Source organism: Phyllobates terribilis, unplaced genomic scaffold (assembly GCF_046119375.1).
Source record: "Phyllobates terribilis strain yellow unplaced genomic scaffold, ASM4611937v1 Scaffold_5__5_contigs__length_657084704, whole genome shotgun sequence".
Classification (NCBI taxonomy): domain Eukaryota; kingdom Metazoa; phylum Chordata; class Amphibia; order Anura; family Dendrobatidae; genus Phyllobates; species Phyllobates terribilis.
The window spans coordinates 118,725,403-118,749,953 of NW_027362765.1; the positions used below are offsets into that span (position 1 = coordinate 118,725,403).

At 44.2% G+C, this 24,551-nt stretch overlaps 1 protein-coding gene across 1 annotated transcript in view; it reads left to right on the plus strand.

Moving 5' to 3' along the window:
• The first annotated feature begins 19,409 nt into the window (after positions 1-19,409).
• LOC141270933 (bactericidal permeability-increasing protein-like) overlaps positions 19,410-24,551 on the plus strand; it is a 38,194-nt gene continuing 33,052 nt past the window's right edge. The window contains exons 1-2 of the mRNA XM_073681029.1: positions 19,410-19,527; positions 20,675-20,783. Coding sequence (XP_073537130.1) covers positions 20,678-20,783 — 106 coding nt within the window. The 5' untranslated portion in view covers positions 19,410-19,527; positions 20,675-20,677. The remainder of the gene's footprint in view (positions 19,528-20,674; positions 20,784-24,551) is intronic.

Below are 24,551 nucleotides of genomic sequence, written 5' to 3' on the forward strand. Positions count from 1 at the left end.
TACAACATGGTTGGCATTAGCAGCAGACAAATCAATACACTCTTGGGGGGCCGAACTTGGGAGTTCAGAGGGTACATACTGCGATACTAGACGCCCCAAGTCGGTCCCTAATAAAACATTTGCGGGAATATTTGGCGTTACTCCCACCTCCCGCATCCCCCTTCCGGCACCCCAGTCCAAATACACCATGGCAACGGGAAGTGCCGGCTCCACGCCTCCAACCCCGGAGACGGAAAGAGTCTTTCCTGGTACCAAGTCCTGGGGGGACACCACCTCAGGCCGTACCAGTGTTCGTTCAGCGCCAGTGTCCCGCAGTCCCATGACCGCAGAACGGCCTATGGTGACGGGTTGGATGTTGTCCAGGGACCTACCACCACCCCCTCCCACACACAAAACATTGGGCGCTCTCTGGGACTGGGATGGGGTCTTTTGGCGCTGGGGACACTCAGCCCTAAAGTGTCCTGGTTTGTTGCATAGATGACAACGTCTTACGTCTGGTCCTTGCCTGGAGAGGGCAACAGGGGGATACACCCCTTGTGTTCTAGGGGCCGGGGAAACAGGGGCATGACTGGGCTTATCCCCTCTCCAGGTGCTGCTGGCAGACTTCTTCAGCTCAGGCGCCCTGTTATTGGCATACTCGTCTGCCAGGGCGGCTGTAGCAGAAGCCCCTGTTGGTTTTCGGTCACGGAGGAACTGTCGGAGGTCCTCTGGGCAGTTCCACAAGAACTGCTCCGTGACGAACAGTTCCTGGACCTCCTGGCGGGTAGTAAGCGCTAGACCCGAGGTCCAGTGCTCTGCGGCTCTCAACAGCGCCCGCATATGATCGGTCCAGGTGTCCTTGGGGCCACGCAGCAGGCTCCGGAACTTCTGGCGGTACGACTCGGGAGTGAGGTTGTACTGCCGGATCAGGGCCCGCTTGATGCAGTCGTAGTTCTGTACCTCCCCGGCAGGTAAGTCCCCCAAGGCATCCAGGGACTTACCCCTCAAACGGGGGGTCAGGTATCTGGCCCACTGATCCCGGGCCAGATGGTGCTGAAGACAGGTCCGTTCAAATGCCACCAGAAAGGAGTCCAGGTCCCCATCCTTCTCCAGTAGAGGGAAGTCCTCAGCTCGGACTTTGGACGACTTGGTCTCCTGATGGGTTGGTTGCTCTAGCGGAAGCCCCCGCTGGGCCAGGTCCAGTTGGTGCTGGCGCTCCGCAGCTCGCTCTGCACGCTCCGCAGCCTCCCGGCGCTCTGCAGCTTCACGCTCCGTAGCCCGCTCCGCAGCCCGCTCCGCAGCCCGCTCTGCACGCTCCTCCTCCGCTGCCTTCTCTGATGCTGCCAGGAGGGTTTTGTAGACGGCATCGCCATGAGACTGGAGACTTGCCATAGCCGCTTGTAAAAGGGCTTGTGATCTGGACAGGCTGGGCTGGGTAGGTGGTGGGCAGCCCACTGCGGGACCGTATACTGGGGACTGGCTCCCTGAGGTGCCCGGGCTGGACTCCTCCTCGCCATGAGTAACAATGTCCTCCCCTCCTGCCACACGGACCGTAGCATTAGCCTCCTGCAGGGTCTTGCTCCTGGTGCCGTCTGCCATCTTGGTAACTGACACCGCTGCAACCCTGAGTTTGCACACACCTTGTTATACTTTTAGCCTGACCGTCTAACGTTGGGCTGACCTTAAGACTCCAGCAGTGGAAGTTACCACTGGCAGTCTTTAGTGCCTGGGAGTAGGGGTCCCACAACACTATTATTCTGCAATCCCACCGCTCTGCCACCAATGTGATGAAAGCCGGCCGGTGGGTGCAGCTCTCTGGCGCCCCCTTACCTCTCAGGTCAGTCAAGGTACTGCACCTAGAGAAAGTAGTGCCAGGTAGCTGCAACCAGCGCAGGGAACACGGTAGTGTGTTATCCCTTCAACGTCACTAAACCGTAACGTCACTACACAGCACAACTCGCTAGCGCCCTCTTAGCCTCAGGTCAGTCAAGGAACTGCACCTAGGATAAGCGGTCGCCAGGGAGACTGTCCTGTAACCTACTGGGTATCGGGGCCCTCTGTAGTGAGGGCGGTATATATATCTTCCTTGGCCGCGCCAGGAATATATATATCTGAACCTCCGACCGTCACTACCAGCCTTCCCCAATCCCCAGTTGGTATGCTGCCACCAGTCCCTATTTTAGATATACGCCCAGTCTGTGAATGGGCCTATATCGGGTCAGGAACCAACCCTGGGTAGCGTTTTGGCTTGAGCCGAGCTCACACGGACGTGCGTTCGTTATGCAGAATAAAAGGCAGGCCCACAATTACTTGAGGTAATTGATTATAATAATACACTAGATACACGATATACAACTAAATATACACAGGTATAAGGTCAGGCTAAACTATACAACAATGGAATACAACACACAGAATCACCACAGCATATCAGTTACCGGTTTCTTGATTCTCTTGTGACGCAGGGAGAGGATTCTGCGATCGCAGGCACGGTTCTTTGTTACAGGCTGAGGCCTACCACCGCATGGTCAAACTGCTCCTCCCCTTGGTGGCCTCAGCTGGTGCTCAGATGTTCAGCACACCACTCTTGGGTCAAGACTGACTTATCTCTTGTCTGTCCTGCTATCTTACCTGCCCCGTCCCGCCCACTGCTGGTGAGGTCAGCTGACTCAGTCTCCACCCTCAGGTCTAACTTCGATCAGAAGCCCAAATTCTATGGAACCCAATAACTTCTTCTGGGATGGTCTCATGATACCCCCAGGGGTTCCCATGGATTCGGGCCGCCGCAACCGACCTTTTGATATCAATTATGATACCATACGGTCCTCAGGAATGGCTCCGCGCTATATCTTGGCTTCCAGAGCACGTACAAACGTCTACCGCGGAGGCTTGTGTGCGCAATGGCTCCGGGACGCCGTGATATTTTTTTATTGGCCCATCCCACGCAACATGCGTGTACTATTCATGTTTCTATATCTTATGCCTCAATGCTTGTGACAGACAAAGAAACTAGTCCTATGGGACAAATGGTCAGGTACAGATAGACGAAGCACCCCCCCCTGCTGGCTGTGTTTCCTCTCGAAGTCTTTGAAGCTCCTAGCATTCAAGTGTTAAGTAGGCTTCTTATCTTACAGGAGCCTGGATGGGGGGAAACTATCTAGTTGACGTTTTAACAGAAGGTCCCAAGGGTGGGGGCTGCTGAAGTGTGGCCATCCCTGGATATGATTTATCATTACCAAGATGGCGGCTACAGGTTCATCACACATAGCTTTTTGTATCTCTTGCCGGTATATTGGCAGTCACAGCATATGCTCCTTCGGATGATGGCTATCACGACCGTAGCCCGTGATACCACCCAGCTCTCAGTCCGACTAGCAATGAATCTTCCCTTTCTCCTGCACAGGGTTCAGCCCCCTGAATCGGCAGAAGAGCTCACCCCTCCCTCCCCCAGCTAATTGTGCCTTAGTGGAGATATTTTCTCAGGTGGAACCCATCCCCTGGGTTTGCATGTGAGATTACCTGTGGTGATGGACAGAACAATGTACCAAGGTCTCGGAGATATGGTCACTGAATGGAATAGATACCTGAGGTTGAACTGATGAGCAAACAAATCACTAACAAAACACAGCAAGCAAATTTCTAACAAAACACAAAATTAAGATTGACGAAAAGGGGTGCTCAGTGCTGGAAAAGTATTTAGAAAGTGGCCAGGTCCTCACAATTACAAAACCATTTTTTTAGGGACCACATCACATTTGAAGTGACTTTGAGGGGTCTATATGACAGAAAATACCCAAAAGTGACACCATTCTAAAACCTGCACCCCTCAAATCCACAGTGAAGAAGTTTATTAACCCTTCACGTGCTTCATAGGAACTGAAGCAATGTGGAAGGAAAAAATAAACATTTAACTTTTTTTCAGAAAATTTTTACCCAAATTGTTTTATTTTCTCAAGGGTAACAAGAGAAAATGGACCACAAAATTTGTTGTGCAATTTATCCTGAGCACGTCGATGCCCCATATGTGGGGAGAAACCACTGTTTAGGTGCACAGCTGAGCTCAGAAGGGAAGCAGCACCATTTGACTTTTTGAACGCAAAATTGTTTGGAATCAAGAGAGGACGTCATGTTGGGTTTTGGAAGCCCTTGATGTGCCTATCAGTGGAAACCCCCCACAAGTGACCCCATTTTGGAAACTACACCCCTCAAGGATTTTATCCTGGGGTATAATGAGCATTTTGAACCCACAGGTACAACACAGAATTTGATAAGATTAGGTTGTCATATTGAAAAAGTTCATTTTTTTTTTTTTACCAATCTTGCTTTATCCCCAAATTTCTCACTTTTGCCAGAGGAAATGTAGTAGTGGTGGAGGTGATGGTCCCCCAACCCTCTAAAGGGTTAAATGTGCGTTTCTGAAAATAGAATCCTCTGTGGCTGCACTTTGGCCTGGGTAGGGTTAACTGTAGCAGCCAGCCCTGTAGAGAGAGGGAGAACTGAGTGCTGGTGTCCAGTGCAGGGAGAGACAGACAGTCAGTGTTGAGCAGTGTAGTGACAAGTAACAAGCAGCAGGCTCTAGTTAAGGGCTGCTAGGGACAACGTGGGCCTAGAATCCTAGGCAGTGGATTGCCAGAGAACCCCTCCGTACGAGTCCCCTTTGCCAGCCCAGGAACATCGAGATAGACGTCAGGGCCTGGGGGGATGCTCTACCTAGAACGGGAACTAGGCCTGAAGTTGTATCCAGTACCTGTGGGAAAGATGACAACCCTTTGGGCCTTATCCTTTATACCTGCCTGTAAATACTGCCAGACACCAAGTAAAGGTTTAGTTGTTTTTATGAACCTTGTGTCCCCTGGATTGATAGCTGCCCTGGTTCCAGGAGAAGAATTCCTGGAGTCAGAAGAGGCCTGCAGGTCAGAAGTAAGTGGGAAACACCACATACACAGCAGCACTCTAGGACGGGCGCACACTTTGTCTGTGGGGTGCCAAACCGAGTGGAAGCGACAGCTCACCCATGACTTGGGCACCTTACAGTAACACCAAAATATGGACCCCACAATTTGTTACCCACTTTCTTATGAGCGCGGCAATACCCCACATGCATTCAAAAAGTTCTGTTTGGACAAATGGCAGGGCTAGGAGTGGAAGGAGCAAAGCAGGGTGGTGTACACCTGCTCCACGCTGAATGTTCTCCGCAGCATTAGTATTTTCTATATGCCTGCCTAACAAAAACTCCTAAACCTAATCTAACACTACTAGACCTAAACCTAACACTACTAGACCTAAACCTAATCTAACACTAGTATGTTTTTTTTATATATAGTGACAGAGTCACTGGTATTGTATGCAAGGGGATGTATGTGTCACTCAGGATGCTCTCCTGTATGAACTGAGACCCACTGAATTTCTTCCAGCATGTTATATGCTGGGGGTTAACTCTTTTAAAGGGTGTAGTTTTATGGGAATAACGGTAGAGATGGGAGGGAAGTCACATCTCAGGGTGTGGCTGAGCAAGCTTTGAGGCTATGTGCCCACGTTGCATTTATGAAGCAGAAAATTTCTGCTGCATAAATGCAAGTCCTCTCCCGGAAAAACGCATGCGGAATTCCGCACGCGTTTATCGCGCATTTTTCGCGCGTTTATCACGCGTTTTCCACATGCGGAATTGCCTTGCATTTTTTATGCATTGGACAAAGGCAATTCCGCTTGCGGAAACGCAAAATTAAATGACATGCTGCGGATTTTTGAACGCGGCATAAACGCTGCGGAAAAATCCGCAGCATGTGCATAGAACTTGCGGAATCCCATTGGGGACCATGGGGTGCGGATATACATGCGTTTTTCAAGCGTTTACGCTGTGGAAATTCCGCAGCATATACGCTTGAAAAATGCTACGTGGGCACACAGCCTAAATGTTCAGTCATGTTTTGTTTTTTTCTCTGTGTTGTGTTTGGAGAGGCAAGGTCTCCAGACTGGACAGCCATGGCTCAGGAAGGAGTTGGAGGCTGGACATAATCTGTGTGGGTGAACTGCACACACATATATGGACTGTGCTATTGTTTATATTTTGTTTTGTTGCTTTGCCAGTAAGGCTATGTGACCACGATGCAGAAATGAAGCAGAAAATTTCTGCATCGTTTCTGCATCTCCCTTGCCAGAAAAAACGCATGCGGATTCTGCATGCGTTTTTCCTGCAGAATACATGCGGATTCACATGCGTTAACGCATGCGTTTCCGCATGCGGACTGACAAGCACTTTCCAGGCGATTAGCATCACTGGGAAAGTGCTTGACAACTAGGTCACACTGTATAAATCCATGCAAACAGCATGGATTTATATAGTGTGACCGTAAAAATAAAAAAATAAAGCTATACTTACCTCCAATCCCCCGCCGCGTGTGCTGTCGCGCTCGTCCTGGCTTCTTCCTGGTTGCCGGCATATCGCGAGACAGCCTGCGGTCACATGACCGCGACATCATCTCAGGTCCTGGAAGATAAGCGCTGCAGGGGCCGCCGGACAGGTGAATATAAACTTTATTTATTATTTTATTCTTTTTTTTACAGGTACAATGGTACCCAGGTCTGGATGAGAGTCTTTTCTCCTCCAGAACTGGGTACCATCCGCACATTGAACCGCATATAATTCGTGAGCACAAATGTACAGACACGAATTATATGCGTCTCAATGCAAGTCAATGGCGGCAATTCCGCTGCGCTTTCGCAAAATTAATGAACATGCTGCGGATTTATGAGCGCTGCAGAAACGCTGCGGAAAAATCCGCAGCATGTGCATTGACATTGCGGAATGCCATTGGGGACCATGGGGTGCGGATTACCAAGCGTTTTTGATGCGTTTCCGCTGCGAAAATTCCGCAGCGGAAACGCATGAAAAAAGCATCGTGGGCACGCAGCCTAAGGCAGTGTTTATTTTTGCTGGAGTTGCAGGGCTTTATGCCATATAATAAAGCCTGCAGAGAAAACCCGGTTCCTGAGTCTACTTTCGGAAGCAGCCGAGCGAGTCGACCTACCACAATATTTATATATTTGTTTTACTTTTGAAAAAACTGTACGCCTAACCCTAATAAGCCTGACCATAACAAGCCTAACCCTAATAAGCCTTACCGTAACGAGCCTAACCCTAATAAGCCTAAGTGTAACAATCTTAGCCCTAATAAGCCTAACCGTAACAAGCCTAGCCCTAATAAGCTTAACGCTAATAAGCCTAACCCTAGTAACCCTAAACCTAATAACCCTAACCCTGTCGTCGCCACATAATGTGGGACGTTCTGAGACGTGCCTGCTCCAAATTAAATAGTAAAATCAAGGTACATGTACAGAGAGAGAGGACCACACTGACACTCTCAGTATCAGAATAGAACTCCTTTTATTACTTCATGTGGTCAAGGTTTAAATAGGTTATTAGTATTCAGACTTTAAAACAATATAATTGAATCACCTTATCTCTAAATATGTGCTGGCATTGGCATACATACTTTTAATTGGCTAAGTTAACACTATTGACACCGAGCTTAGGAAACTAGGAAACTTAGGAAATCTTTAAACAAAAACATTCCTTAGACCTTCTTATCTTTTATTATTATTATTATTATTATTATTTATTTATATAGCATCATTGATTCCATGGTGCTGTACATGAGAAGGGGTTACATACCAAATACTGATATCACTTACAGTAAATGACTAACTATGATAGACTGGTACAGAGAGAAGAGGACCCTGCCCTTGCCGGCTTACATTATACAGGATTGGTTGGAGGGTTGCAGTAGCTCCGATGCTGTTGAGGTGGCAGCATGGTCATTGCAGGCTGTAAGCTTTCTCGAAGAGATGGGTTTTCAGGTTCCGTCTGAAGGATCTGAATGTGGCGGATAATAGGACATGTTGAGGCACAGAATTCCATAGGATGGGGGATATTCGGGAGAAGTCTTGGGGGCGATTGGGTGAGGAACGAATAAGTGTGGCGGAGAGGAGGTGGTCTTGGGAGGACCGGAGATTACGTAAAGGAATATATTGGGAGATTAGTTCAGAGATGTACGGAGGAGCGAGGTTATGGATGGCTTTGTAGGTCAGTGTTAGTTTGAACTGGAAACACTGGGCAATTGGGAGCCAGTGAAGAGATTTGCAAAGGGGGTAGCAGAGGAGTACTGAGGAGAGAGATGAACTAGGCGGGCAGCAGAGTTAAGGACAAACTGGAGAGGTGCGAGAGTGTTAGCAGTTAGGCCACAGAGGAGGATGTTGCAGTAGTTAAGGCGGGAGATGATGAGGGCATGCACAAGCAGTTTAGTAGATTGAGGGTTGAGGAAAGGATGGATTCTGGAAATATTTTTGAGCTGGAGGAGACAGGAGGTGGCGAGGGCTTGGATGTGTGGTTTGAAGGACAGAGCAGAGTCAAGGGTTATGCCGAGGCAGTGGATTTCTGGTACAGGGGAAAGAGTGATGTCATTTATTGAGATAGATAGATCAGATGGGGAAGATATACGAGATGGAGGAAAGATGATAAGTTCAGATTTGCCCACATTGAGTTCGAGGAAGCGAGAGGAGAAGAAGGAGGATATGTCTGATAGACATGCTGGGATTCTGGACAACAGAGAGGTGACGTCTGGGCCAGAGAGGCAGATCTGAGTGTCATTGGCATACAGGTGGTACTGGAAACCATGGAACTTTATGAGCTATCCCAGGCCAAGGGTATAGATGGAGAAGAGTAGGGGTCCTAGGATGGAGCCTTGAGGGACTCCAACAGAGAGAGGGCAGGATGAGGAGGTAGTGTGGGAGTGTGAGACGCTAAATGTGTGGTTGGAAAAGTATGAGGAGATCCAGGATAGGGCAAGGTCTTTGACACCAAAGGAAGAGAGGATCTGTAGTAGGAGGCAGTGGACAACTGTGTCAAAGGCAGAGGACAGGTCTAGAAGAAGGAGTATGGAGAATTGTCTGTTAGCTTTGGCTGTAAATAAGTCATTAGTAATTTTGGTAAGGGCAGTTTCGGTGGAATGGTAGGGACGGAAGCCAGATTATTGGGTGTCGAAGAGAGAGTTTGATGAGAGGTGAGAGGAGAGTTCAGGGTGAACACGTTTCTCAAGGAGTTTGAAGGCAAATGGGAGAAGCGATATGGGGCAATAGCTGGACAAAGCGGTTGGGTCGAGGGATGGCTTTTTGAGGATGGGTGTGATTGTGTCATTTTTGAAAGCAGAGGGAAATGTAACAGAAGTAGTGATAGCTTGAAGAGATGGGTTAGGGATGGGATAAGTGTGGGGGTGAGGTTGGGGAGGAGGTGGGATGGGATCACAGGCTTCTCTTTGTGAGCAAAGTACATGGACAAAACACATATACTGGTTCAAACGCCATTCTGGTAAGCAGAAAATACACGTACAAAAATCAAAATGGAGTCAGGATAGATAAAATAACTCCTGCTCTCACAACCCTAACCCTAAGTAACCCTAACCCTAACTGCAAATAATGAAAAAAATACAAATTATAGAAAAATAAAAAAATGTAATTTGACAAGGGGAATGGCACAGAACGAGGGGGGTGATCAATGACGTTTAGATTTACTGAAATTATTATTGGGGGCTTTGGATCACTGTAGTAGACCCTATCACAGTTATCAAAAGCCATCAGCCAATGAGGAAAATCCTTGCTGTTGCCGGATGCAGGGAGGCAGATCTTGGCGGGCGCACTGCTTATGCGCCCACCATTTTCTTTTGACAGAAGAAGGAGGAGCGCCAGTACCTAAAGTATAGTAGGGGGCTCGGGGACCCCATTTCTCTCCTCTCTGATATGTTAGATCAGGGTTCCCCAACTCCAGTCCTCAAGGCCCACCAACAGGTCATGTTTTCAGGATTTCCTTAGTATTACACAGGTGATAATTCCATCACCTGCACAGGCAATAATTCCATCACCTGTGCAATACTAAGGAAATCCTGAAAACATGACCTGTTGGTGGGCCTTGAGGACTGGAGTTGGGGAACCCTGTGTTAGATCATATCAGAGGAGAGAGAAATGAATTTTAAATCAGACTTTTTTTTTTTATGTGATCGCCGTTATTCGATACCTGAGTCCCCGGAGATTGCCTGACACTGGGGGGCGCTACACTGTTATTCCACAGTGACATTAAACAGCGGTGCTGAGAGATAAGTACCCTTAACGACCGCCATGAAAAGGCGTATTGGCGGTCATTAAGGGGTTAAAAAACACTCCCCCACACCTTGTTCACCAATTTATTAAAAAAAAAACAAAAAAAACATGAAGATTCGACATTGTCCACCCAATCCAAAGTTGTCCAAAAATGGGAACCTGAAAGACATAAAAAGAGAGAGGTAAAGAAATAAAAGCAAGAGACAGTCCCTCATTCACCAATTTATTATTAAAAAAAAAAAAAAAACGCAGCTACGACGTAATCCATGGCGATCCTACGACGTCCACCGATTCTGTCCTGCAACTTATGGAGCAACATTCTGAGAACAACGCTTCATAGGTCACTCCCGGTCATATCTCACAAACTATGACGTCAGTAACTCAGTACCGCCATCGCTAATGTGACATTACCGGGAGTGACCTATGGTTGCAGTGCAGAACCAAAGTTGCCGACTCCGGGTGACATCAGTAACTACACCGCTCATCAGAGTCGCAGAGTCTCATAGAGAGCAGCGTGACTCGGCGACTCTGATGAGTGGTGTAGCCACTGATGTCACCGCTGTTCAGAGCTCCAGGGTCTCGCGGGAATCGGCAACTGACATCATCGCTTGTGATACATGACCGGAAGTGACCTATGAAGCATCTCAGAATAAATGTTAAAAACGGATTGCATACGCCATGCATGTGAGGAAAAAATTGCATACTTGGATTGCATTTGCATTACACACGCCATAAAAAACGGATTTAACTCGGACAACTCTCAAGGCTGAAAATCGGAGTGATTTTTTTATACGATCGTGTGACTCCAGCCTTATACTTGGCCTTCATGATTTCAACTGGAATAGTCTCCTTCCGTCCATAGTAGACCCAGGAACAAGAGTAGACTTCACATCCTGCAGCTCCATTTTGACTCCACCCTTCTTTGTCTAAAGCTTAACTTTTATACCCCCTCCAGGGCAGAAAGCTAAAATGAGCACAGATCTTCCTAGAAACAATAAACAAATGTCTGCAGTGCCTGATATCTCCCTTCTCAAAAGGTAAATCAAAGCTGAAATATGAATATTAATGGAATAGCAGTTATATTTTTATACGTAGGGGGGCAGTATTATAGCAGTTATATTCTTGTACATAGGGGGCAGTATTATAGTAGTTATATCCTTGTACATAGGAGCAGTATTATAGTAGTTATCGTATTTTTCAGACTATAAGACGCACTTTTTTCCTCCAAAATTTTGTAGGAAAGTGGGGGGTGCGTCTTATAGTCCGATGTACATAAATATTGTGGCTGTGGGTGGTGGGGGATGTGGGGGAAGCAACAGCGGCTGAGTAGAGGGGAACAGGAGGCAGCCTACACTGGGCGTGGGGAGCAGTGAATATTCATTTTTCTTAATAGCCGGCACACTGTGCCTGCAGCGCGGTTCCTGGTATGTATGGCACCCTTCATTCCTGTATGTATGGCCCCCCTCATCCCTCATCCCGTTATGTATGGCACCCTTCATCCCTGTATGTATGCCCTCCCTCATCCTCGTATGCTTGGCACCCCCTGATCCCCGTCACGCTGCACAGAAAAAAAATAAACAATCATACTCACCTCCTCTCTCCTCCAGCGCTGTGTCCCGCTCTGTGCCGGAATAGTCACTGTGACCATTCATTCTCCCTAATTGAGCACACACTGTACCTGCAGCACGACTCCTGCTGCGCTCGGCTGTCAGTGTGCCCGCTATTAAAGTTCATGAATATTCACCACTCCCATGGGTGTGCTGAATATTCATGGAATTTAATAGCGGGCATGTTGACAGCTGAGCGCAGCAGGAGCCGCGCTGCGGCTACAGTGTGCATGCTATTAGGGAGAATGAATGGTCACTGCTCCCCACGCACACAGTCCTGGCATGGGGAGCAGTGACTATTCCGGCAGAGCATCTCGCTGTGTGAGGGTGCATGGCAGTTTCACCATGCATGGCTCACAAAGTGAGAACTCTGTTGGCAACAGAGTGGGACACAGCGATGGAGGAGAGAGGAGGTGAGCATAATTGTTTATTTTTAATTCTGTGCAGCGTGACGGGGATCAGGGGATGCTAAGCATACCAGGATAAAGGGTGCCATACATACCAGGAAGAGGGATGAGGGGGGCCATACATATGGGGATGAGGGTTGCCATACATACAGGGATGAGGGGGGCCATGCATACAAGGATGAGGGGGGCCATACATACAGGGATGAGGCATGAAGGGGGCCATACATACCAGGATGAGGGGGGCCATATATACAGGGATGAAGAGTGCCATACATACAGGGATGAAGGGGCGATTCATGCCAGGATGAGGGGAGCCATACATACAGGGATGAAGAGTGCCATACATACCAGGAAGAGGGATGAGGGGGGCTATGCATACCAGGATGGGGGATTGGGGTGCAATGCATACCAGGATGGTAGATTGGGGTGCCATGCATATCAGGATGGGGATGAGGGCCACGTATAAAAGGAAAGAGGCGGCCATATATACCAGGATGGGGGATATTAACAGAATTGGGGGACATTACTCCTATAACAGTGTAAGCAGCAGACCCCCTCCCCCTTAACAGAGCATCATGACCACATTGTTTGCTTAATTTTTTTTCTATTTTCCTCCTCTAAAACCTAGGTGTGTCTTATAGTCCGAAAAATACGGTATATTCTTGTACATAGGGGCAGTATTGTAGTAGTTATATTCTTGTACATAGGAGCAGTATTATAGTAGTTATATTCTTGTACATAGGAGGCAGTATGATAGTAGTTATATTCTTGTACATAGGGGCAGTATAATAGTAGTTACATTCTTGTACATAGGGGCTGTATTATAGAAGTTATATTCTTGTACATAGGGGGCAGTATTATAGTAATTATATTCTTGTACATAGGGGCAGTATAATAGTAGTTGTATTCTTGCACATAGGAACCGTATTATAGTAGTTATATTCTTGTACATAGGAAGAGTATTATAGTAGCTATATTCTTGTCCATAGGGAGCAGTATTATAGTAGTTATATTCTTGTACATAGAAGGCAGTATTATAGTAGCTATATTCTTTTACATTAAAAAAAGAAAAACTGAAATATCACATGGTCATAAGTATTCAGACCCTTTGCTCAGTATTGAGTAGAAGCACCCTTTTGAGCTAGTACAGCCATGAGTCTTCTTGGGAATGAGGCAACAAGTTTTTCACACCAGGATTTGGGGATACTCTGCCATTCTTCCTTGCAGATCCTCTCCAGTTCCATCAGGTTGGATGGTGAATGTTGGTGGACAGCCATTTTCAGGTCTCTCCAGAGATGCTCAATTGGGTTTAGCTCAGGGCTCTGGCTGGGCCAGTCAAGAATGGTCACAGAGTTGTTCTGAAGCCACTCCTTTGTTATTTTAGCTGTGTGCTTAGGGTCATTGTCTTGTTGGAAGGTGAACCTTCAGCCAAGTCTGAGGTCCAGAGCACTCTGAAAGAGGTTTTCATCCAGGATATCTCTGTACTTGGCTGCATTTATGTTTCCTTCAATTGCAACCAGTCGTCCTGTCCCAGCAGCTGAAAAACACCCCCATAGCATGGTGCTGCCACCACCATGTTTCACTGTTGGGATTGTATTGGGCAGGTGATGAGCAGTGCCTGGTTTTCTCCACACATACCGCTTAGAATTATCCCCAAAAAGTCCTATCTTCGTCTCATCAGACCAGAGAATCTTATTTCTCATAGTCTGGGAGTCCTTCATGTGTTTTTGAGCAAACTCTATGCGGGCTTTCATATGTCTTGCACTGAGGAGAGGCTTCCGTCGGGCCACTCTTCCATAAAGGCACAACTGGTGGAGGGCTGCTGTGATAGTTGACTTTGTGGAACTTTCTCCCATCTCCCTACTGCATCTCTGGAGCTCAGCCACAGTGATCTAGGGGTTCTTCTTTAACTCTCTCACCAAGGCTCTTCTCTCACGATTGCTCAGTTTGGCTGGACAGCCAGGTCTAGGAAGACTTCTGGTGGTCCCAAACTTCTTCCATTTAAGGATTATGGAGGCCACTTTGCTCTTAGGAACCTTGAGTAATGCAGAAATTATTTTGTAACCTTGGCCAGATCTGTGTCTTGCCACAATTCTGTCATCAGTTTAATTAAACACAGCTGGACTCCAATGAGGAGTAGAACCATCTCAAGAAGGATCACAAGGAAATGGACACCACATGACTTAAGTATGAGTGTCTGAGCAAAGGGTCTGAATACTTATGACCATGTGATATTTCAGTTTTTCTTTTTTAATACATTTGCAAAAATGTCTACAATTATGGGGGTTTTTTTCAGTCAAGATGGGGTGCAGAGTGTACTTTAATGAGAAAAAAAATGAACTTTTTAGAATTTACCAAATGGCTGCAATGAAACAAAGAGTGAAAAATTTAAAGAGGTCTGAATTCTTTCCGTACCCACTGTAGTAGCTATATTTTTGTACATAGGGAGCAGTATTATAGTAGTGATATTCTTGTACATAGGGGGCAGTATTATAGTAGTTATATTCTTGTACATAGGGGGCAGTATTATAGTAGTTATATTCTTGTACATAGGGGGCAGTATTATAGTAGTTATATTCTTGTACATAGGGGGCAGTATTATAGTAGTTATATTCTTGTACTTAGAGGCAGTATTATAGTAGTTATATTCTTGTATATAGGGAGCAGTATTATAGTAGTTATATTCTTGGACATAGTGAGCAGTATTATATTAGTTATATTCTTGTACATAGGGGGCAGTATTATACAGTTGGTACGGAAAGTATTCAGACCCCTTTAAATTTTTCACTCTTTGTTTCATTGCAGCCAATTGGTAAATTCTAAAAAGTTAATTTTTTTTCTCATTAAAGTACACTCTGCACCCCATCTTGACTGAAAAAAAACAGAAATGTAAACATTTTTAGTATTATAGTAGTTATATTCTTGTACATAGGGGGCAGTATTATAGTAGTTATATTCTTGTACATAGAGGCAGCATAATAGTAGTCGTATTCTTGTACACAAGAACAGTATTATCTTAGTTATATTCTTGTACATAGGAGGCAGTATTATAGTAGTTATATTCTTGTACATAGGAGCAGTATTATAGTAGTTATATTCTTGTACATAGGGGGCAGTATTATAGTAGTTATATTCTTGTACATAGGGGGCAGTATTATAGTAGTTATATTCTTATACATAGGGGGCAGTATTATAGTAGTTATATTCTTGTACATAGAGGCAGTATTATAGTAGTTATATTCTTGTACATAGGGAGCAGTATTATAGTAGTTATATTCTTGTACATAGTGAGCAGTATTATATTAGTTATATTCTTGTACATAGGGGGCAGTATTATATTAGTTATATTCTTGTACATAGGGGGCAGTATTATACAGTTGGTACGGAAAGTATTCAGACCCCTTTAAATTTTTCACTCTTTGTTTCATTGCAGCCAATTGGTAAATTCTAAAAAGTTAATTTTTTTTCTCATTAAAGTACACTCTGCACCCCATCTTGACTGAAAAAAAAACAGAAATGTAAACATTTTTAGTATTATAGTAGTTATAGTCTTCTACATAGAGTCAGTATTACAGTAGTTATATTCTTGTACATAGAGGCAGTATTATAGTAGTTGTATTTTTCTATACACAGTGGGTAGCATTATGGTACAGTTTATTCTTGAGGAAAATTTATATAACATATATATATATATGTAAATTCAAAAATCACGCCCTACATAGCTATTTTGCCTACATACCTACATGTGAGGAATGCCTAAGAAACAAGCATTCCTCACATGTATTAAAGTTGTCAAACAGTCGCAAAAAATACACACGGGAGTGATTCAAACATATCACCGAGCACGCTGAAGATACTCGGTACTCGCCCGAGTATACTTGCCGAAAGGGTCAACCGAACATACTCGCTCATCACTACTGATAAACAGTTTCAGTTAACTGGGGTAGACATTGGGTGGACTAAATGTTGTGTATGAGGCGGAATGTCTTTTAGTGATTTCTGCCCTAGCCTTTTATAAACATATATTCTGGGGCTATTTAGTCTCCATTTGTCTTTTTTCTGCTATTTATGCTTTTGAGTTTCTGTTCCTTGTTCTGTGAACAATGAGGCTTCCGCTTAAAGTGCTGCAGCTGGGAAGTTTCTGCTTTGTTGGTCTTGGTGGTGGTAAAAAGGAATTATCTGCACCAACATTACATTACCTGATTCGTCATATGAGGAGAAACTAAGGTCGGATTTATGTATCTGACTTTCATGTTTTTAGCATCGATGTCCAGACTGGCCGTGAGTCTCCTGTCAGGAACTAATCAGCTTCATACACTGTATGCAGAAAAGTATTGGGGCACACACCTTACTCATTGAATTCAGTTTTTTCATTTAGTCCCATTGTCACAAGTGTATGATCATCCCTTCGCCATGCCGTCAGCCATTACTAACATGTGTTACAGAATGGCATGTTGTGCAGAGCTCCCTGATACCAGCATGGTCCTGAAATAGGAGCCACCAGTCTAACAAGTCAGTAAATGCCATTTATTTCCTCCTAAATATTCCCCCATCAGCTGTGAGTGATATTATTGGGAACTGGAAGGAACCGCAGCGACTCAGCCACGAAGTGGAGACCCTGTAACGTTACAGAGTGGGGTCACCGAGTGCTGAGGAGCAGAGGGCAGAAAAATCATCAACGCTCTGCTGACTCCATAACTGCAGAGTCCAGACCTCCTCTGATATATCATCAGCACAAAAACTGTGCCCCGAGGGCTTCATAACCAAACAGCTGCATGCAGCCTTACATCACCAAGCACAATGCTAAGCGTCGGATGGAGTGGTGTAAAGCAGTCACCACTGGACTCTGGAGCTGTGGAGACGTGTGCTGTGCAGTGACGGATCACACTTCTATCTGGCATCTGATGGATGAGTCTGGGTTTGGTGAATACCAGGAGAACGTTACCTGCCTGACTGCGTTGTGCCAGCTGTAGAGTTTGGTAATGGGGAGATGATGCCATGGGGGTGCTTTTCAGAGGTTGGCCTAGTCTCCTTTCTTCCAGTGAAGGGAAAACTTAATGCTTCAGCATACAAGACCTTTTGGACAATTGCAGTTTATGACTTTGTGGGAATAGTTTGGGGAAAGACTTTTTCTGTTCCCCATGTGTCCCAGTGCACATAGCAAGGTCCATCAAGACATGGTTGGGGGAGTTTGGTGAGAAGAACATGACCGACCACACAGAGCCCAGTCCTCAAATTCATCCAACACCTTTGGGATGACGTAAAATGGAGACTATGAGCCCGCTCCTCTCCGCCAACATCAGGGTCTGACCTCACAAATGCTCTTCTGGAAGAAGGGGCAAAAATTCCCATGGAAACCTCCAAAATATTGTAGAAACTCTTCCCAGAAGAGAGGAAGATGTTATAGCTGCACAGGGGCCAGCTCCATATTAATGGCTATGGATAGTGTATGAGGTTGTTGAGGTTGTTGAGGCTGTTCTCAGGGCACTCGTCCAGCAGCCGCACATTACTGACATGGCCGATGGGCTGGATCCTGCAAACTATTTTCACCAACTCTAGTCAGAGTCTGTTTATTGCTGCTATGTACATGTGTTGTTTCCTGAAACAACAGGAGTATGTGACTAATAAAGCTCCAGTGAAAGAGTGAAAACTGCAGGATTTCTAATTTTTTTTTTTTTTTTTAATACAGATTATGGTCTGGCAAAAAAAAACATTGCTAACATTTTTAAGAAATCCATTTAAGGCTATGTGCCCACGATGCAGAAATGAAGCAGAAAATTTCTGCAGCATTTCTGCATCTCCCTGGCAGAAAAAACGCATGCAGATTGTGAATGTGTTTTTCCTGCCAAATACATGCGGATTTGAAGCTTATTCACATGCGTTTCTGCACTTTCCAGGCGATTTTAGCATTACTTGGAAAGTGCTTGACAACTAGGTCACACTATATAAATCCATGCAACCGGCATGGATTTATATAGTGTGACCGTAAGAATGTTTAAAAATAAAAAAATAAACCTATACTTACCCTCCGATGGCCCGGCGTGTGTTGTTGCGCTCGTTCCTGGCTGCCAGCTGATCGTGGGACACTGCACTGAAGGGCCTGCGGTCACATGACTGTGATGTCACCGCAGGTCCTTCAGTCCTGCCCGCAAGCACAGGGAAGGAGACCGAGGGCCGTCGGAAGGTGAATATAATCTTTTTTTTTTATTTTATTCTTTTTTTTACAGGTATAATGGTACCCAGGTCTGGAGGAGAGTCTCCTCTCCTCCAGACTTGGGTACCATCCGCACATTGAAACGCATATAATCCGGGAGTACAAATGTACTGACACGGATTATATGCGTCTCAATGCAAGTCAATGGCGGCGATTACGCCGCGCTTCCGCAAAATTAATGGACATGCTGCGGATTTTTGAGCGCAGCATAAACGCTGTGGAAAAAAACGCAGCATGGGCATTGAAAGTGCGGCTTGTCATTGGGGACCATGGGGGGCGGATTACCATGCGTTTTTGAAGTGTTTATGCTGCGGAAATTCCGCAGCATAAACGCTTGAAAAACGCATCGTGGCACTCAGCCTAACACAAATACTTAATTTAAACATTAGGTCATTTTCTGATGATCACTTCCCTTTAAAGGAAATCTGTAACCAGATTTTTGTTACCTCATCTGAGAGCAGGATAATGTAGGGGCAGAGACCCTGATTCCTGCCATTTATCAATTAGTTTAATCTGTGCAGCAACAGCTGCACAGTATCACACATAATAACCTTAGATGCACTAGTTTAGCAGACAGAATCAGAAAGAATAGGCTTAGATACTGTAGCTTAAAAGTCAGTACTACAAATGATTGGTTTAGATACTCCACTTTACACAGTGTAGGCTTTGATACTGCAGCTCCGCATACGGTATCACACATGCCAAGCTTAGATCTAGCAGTTTGGTACACATTAATGTATGTAATAGGTTTAGAAAATAGTATCACACATGATTTTGATACCCCACAAGCGTCCGGCAGAACATTTCTTCTCATTTGCACCTCATAGAATGGTCTCCTTGAATCCTGGACACTTTAGTGACAACTTTGGTAAGGACGGGATCAGGGCCCCCATTTTATCTTGCTTTCTTTAGGTACAGTATATATATTCACAGCGAAGAAACTGAATAAACTGGTTTATTACGAGAAGTCACCTGTATTCTTCCTGTGTGTCAGTGCAGATTGTGATCATGTTTTGGATTTTTTTTTTCAATACTTTTGTGCTGCGACTCCTCCCTCGTGCAGTTCCTTCTTTCATTTTTAGTGTATTTGTGCCATTGACAAGTGTCTACCAGCTGCAGCCATAACACCTAGAACAGACGGGGCTGAGATCACTGACAGCGCTGCCACCAGGTTAGTGTTCCCTGACAACTCTTGACAATCCCTGACAACTTATGGATGCCTTTTTTTTTCTTTCTCCTGATAATACACTGTATTGACCTTGTAGCTTTAACTCCTCTGCTGAATATTATTATGTAGCTAGTCAGCGACAACCATCATCCCTATGAAGGGCTTGCTTGAGATTTTTCTAGGTTGTTGCTGCCCAGAGTCAATGTATTGTACAAGGAAATACATGAACTACAATGCATACGGTAAACCATTCTAGTCGTTGCAGATATTATGCTGTGTTTTGCTATTTAACAAATACTAAAAAGATGGCTGGATTAAGGACAGATTGACTGTGTATGACCAGAATGTGACTGCCAATGGGAGAGCATTCAAGCATACAGCTGCAGCACAAGAGAAGTCTTGAAGATATAAATGTGAAGGATGACAGCTATAGAATGCAAGGGTCATAGATTCACTGAGGGGGTAAAGAGATGTATTAGGGGCACCGTCATTACATGTAATGCAGGATCCTCTAACTATTTCTTCCTCTACAAGTTTTATGTTGTTTTTGTGCCAAGAACCTGGGTTTTCCCCTGGGTTTTCCCATTTCCTTCCCCCAAATAATAATTCACTGATTCTTGTGAATCAGTGAATTATTGTCCCCATGGGACAGGGACTGAGGGAACACAATCCGTGTACAGCGCTACAGAATATGTTGGAGCCATACAAATAATAGAGAATAAAATATGTAATAGATGGCAAATCAGATATGTACAGCACGGCTCAGGAAGATACAATAAGATGCAGTAGGTTTATCTCCAACCTGTTTTTCCAAATGGATTTTCCGCAGCCCCCACAGACCTAGTACATCTCACAGCTGTGGGCTTTTACAATTGTATCCAGTCTGGACAATCCTCTGGGTGCTCCAGTCTTTAATATTTTGCTTGTACTGATACATTGTAGCAGCTATCAGAGCTGGAGAGATTTGTGTGGCTGATATGTGTAGCTCACAGAGGATTGTCTAGACTGGATACAGATGTAACAAACCCTCAGCTGTGAATGATATACAGTAGGTCAGCTTCTGGATGACAGCAAGAAAGGAAGAAATGGAACATAAAGTTATCTCCATGGTACAATGTTTTCTGTATATCTGTATATTTCTCTCCTTCAGATAATGGAGATCAGTCTGATCCTTCTCACTTTTGGTTTAATTGCTTCTGGTACCAAAGCCGAAGATCCTGGAATAAAGGGCCGGCTGACCCTAAAAGGACTGCAGTATGGTGAGTGCATGGCAGTAAAATGGTAATAACCCTTTAAGGACGCAGCCTATTTTTTGCCTTAGGCGACGTTCACACATTGAGTATGTGGTCAGCATTTTAGTATTTTACATCAGTATTTATAACCCAAAATCAGGAGTGGAACATTCAGAGAAAAAGTATAATAGAAACACGTCACCACTTCTGTATTTATCACCCACTCCTGGTTTTGGCTATAAATACTGATGGAAAATACTGACCAAATACTGAATGTGTCTTTAAAGGGGTTGTTCACTACTGGACAATCGATGTTAAATGACCCCAATGTGTGGCATAAAATAATAATAATAATAAAGCATCCTTACCTCTTGGAATAGTGCTGCATTTTTTGTGAGTTTTTTATGCTATTTCACCATATTTAGAATTTTATTTCTAATTTTTAAGTACATTATACGTTAAAATAAATGGTGACATAAAAAAACTACAACTCATTCTGTAAAAAAAAGCCCTTAAAGGATGATTGTATGAAAAATCGTCGATTTTCATCCATATTGTTATCCGTGGGTACTTTTTTGAGATCCGTGTGACATCCGTTTTTATACATCGGCAGTAAATAAAATATACAAAAACAAATACAGTTTGTCATAGAGAAAATCAAAATCCTTAAAGACATCTCCAGAGAGGGGACCTATCCCCCCAACATTGCACATATGGGATTAATTATAACTGGGGAAGTGAGAAACTAATTACTACTGGGGAAGTGAGAGCGCGGATAATTCAACCTTCATTGAAGTAGGACTTCACATTGAACATATGGGATTGGGAAGTGGGAAACTAATTATAATTGGGGAAGTGAGACTTTTTGGAGCCAGTGGTCAGTGATGAGTATTGGGGTTTGCATCAATTCGATATTGATAGGAGATATATTTTCGGCGTCTTAGCTAAGAGACACACAGAACGCATTCATTCACTTCACCGTAAGGTCATTCTAATTCCTGCAACTTAATATTGGTCCAATGGATGATGCTATCCATGATGCCATGTTTCATCACTATAGAAAGGTAAAATCGCAGTATGAAACATGATGACAATATCTACCATCTGGGACCTTCAGGGGCAAAGATATTCTGAAAGTTAGGGATCTCATAAAATTCTAAGCGTAGCCTTGATTTTATAAAAATAAGAGTTTGGCTATCTGTCATTGATCATTCTGGAAGACTTAGTTCACTGTGGGAGTGTTCCAATTTCCTAATCAGAGCGCTTCCTTCCATAAAGATAGAAGCCATTCCTGCAACATTAGGTTTAGTAATTTTCTTTTGTTATTACTTTTTATATTATGTAATTGTATATATTGTATTGTTTTGTTCCCATTTAATATAATCTTTATAGATTTTTTTTTTTATAAACACTGCCTATCTTTCTGGATTAAATATATAAAATTTAGTACAGAAGTACACTTTCTGGGCACGAGCTTCCTCTGATCAAAGCACATGTTCCAGACTTTTTGAAACCAGAGGTCAGTGATGAATATTGTGGTTTGCATCAATTCGATATTTATGGGAGATATATCTTTGGCATCGTAGCAAAGGGACGGACATAATGCATTCCCTCACATCACTATAAGGCCATTCTAACGCCTCCAACTTAATATTGGTCCAATGCTATCCATGATGCCATGTTTCATCACTATAGAAAGGTAAAATCACGGTATGAAACATGACAATATCTACCGCCTGGGACCTCGAGGGGCAAAGATATTCTGAAAGTTAGGGATCTCAGAAAATTCTAACATACTTAGCATATCCCACAACTAGCCCCCATATGAGCTCACCAAGGTGAGGTATGTGAGCATAACCTTGATCTTATAAAATGAGAATTTGGCTGTTTATCATTGTTCATTCTGGAAGACATAGTTTGCTGTGAGATTGTTCCATTCTCCTAATTGGAGGGCTTTTCTCCATAAAGATAAACAGCCATTCCTGCAACATTAGGTTTAGTAATTTTCTTTCGTTATTACTTTTTATATTATCTAATTGTATACAGTGTCGGACTGGGGTGTCTGGGGCCCACAGGAGGAATTGATCATCAGGGCCCACCCTACAGCAATATGCAAATACCTGATAGCCGATATCCCCGTTATAGTGGAGCGTCTGCTGTAAATCACAGGCGGCTCCTGCACATCTACTGTGTGTCACTATAGCGGGGATGTACAATTAAGGTAGTTTGCATTAAAGGGGTTCTTTGGTTAAAACAAGTTATCACCGATCCAAGGGCTCCACAGGATAGTGATAACTTACTGATCGTTTGGGTCCGAACATTGGAAACAGCACCGATCGGAAGAATGGGGAAGTTTTATCCCTGACAGGACACTTATCCCCATTTTAAAATGCAGCGGCAGATGGGACGTCTGACAGCAGCTCCATTCATTCTCTTTGGGGTTTCCAGAAAAAAAACAAGAATAGCCACTGAGGGAATGAATGGATCAGTGGTCAAGTCGCACATGAGCTCCAGTCTAATGGGGATAAAAGCTCCACATTCTACCAATCGGGTCGGGTCCCAGTAGTCAGACCCCCGATAATCAATAACTTATCACTTATCCTGTGGAGAGGTGATTACTTGTTTTCATCGGAGAACCCCTGTAAGTGCATCTTGTTCCAAGTATTTAATCACTAATGGAAATAAAGAATCTTCTCCTAATTAATATCAGAGAGAACAAATGACCGCCATACACAACACAATCCACTGTACCAACACAAATAGTACCACATACAAGGGAGAAATATGGCCATACCATGACTGGACTACATATTACCACCACGAAAAAGCCTGGGAGTCTGAACTGAAACGTAAATTGATGTGCATGCAAAATGTAAATGCATGTTCACATAAGGCCACTAGACAGAGAAAAAACAAAAACAAGCAAAATACCCAAATATCTGGAAGTAAATAAATAAATCGCACAGTGCATAAAAATAATGATAAATAATAAAGGGTATTTAGTTAACATAATTTTGATCAAAATAATGTAAAAGCCATCCCGCCACGTCACGGCAACCCTTATGGGACAGTCCTAACTCTAATATTAAAATCTTACCATTTGTCAAGTGACATACATATGGATAAGTACAGAGAGACTGAACCACTAGTAGAAGCATAGACCTGAGGCAGAATGAACCTTTCAGCTCAGACAAAGGGCGACCACACCCTTTATATGCACTGTGTGATTTATTCATTTACTTCCAGATATTTGGGTATTTTGCTTGTTTTCGGTTTTTCTCTGTCTAGTGGCCTTATGTGAACATGCATTTACATTTTGCATGCACATCAATTTACATTTCAGTTTAGACTCCCAGGTTTTTTCTTTGTAGTTTAGTGTGCTTCAGTGCATATAAGGGTGTGGCCGCCCTTTGTCTGAGCTGAAAGGTTCATTCTGCCTCAGGTCTATGCTTCTACTAGGGGTTCAGTCTCTCTGCCCTTATCCATATGTATATCACTTGACAAATGGTAAGGTTTTAATATTAGAGTTAGGACTGTCCCATAAGGGTTGCCGTGATGTGGCGGGATGGCTTTTACATTATTTTGATCAAAATTATGTTCACTAAATACCCTTTATTATTTTATGCACTGTGCGATTTATTCATTTACTTCCAGATATTTGGGTATTTTGCTTGTTTTTGGTTTTACATATTACCACCACATAGTGACCGAATAATACTACATGCAAGAGAGAAATACCACCACACCATGACCAGACCACATATTACCACCACATACTGACCGAATAATACCACA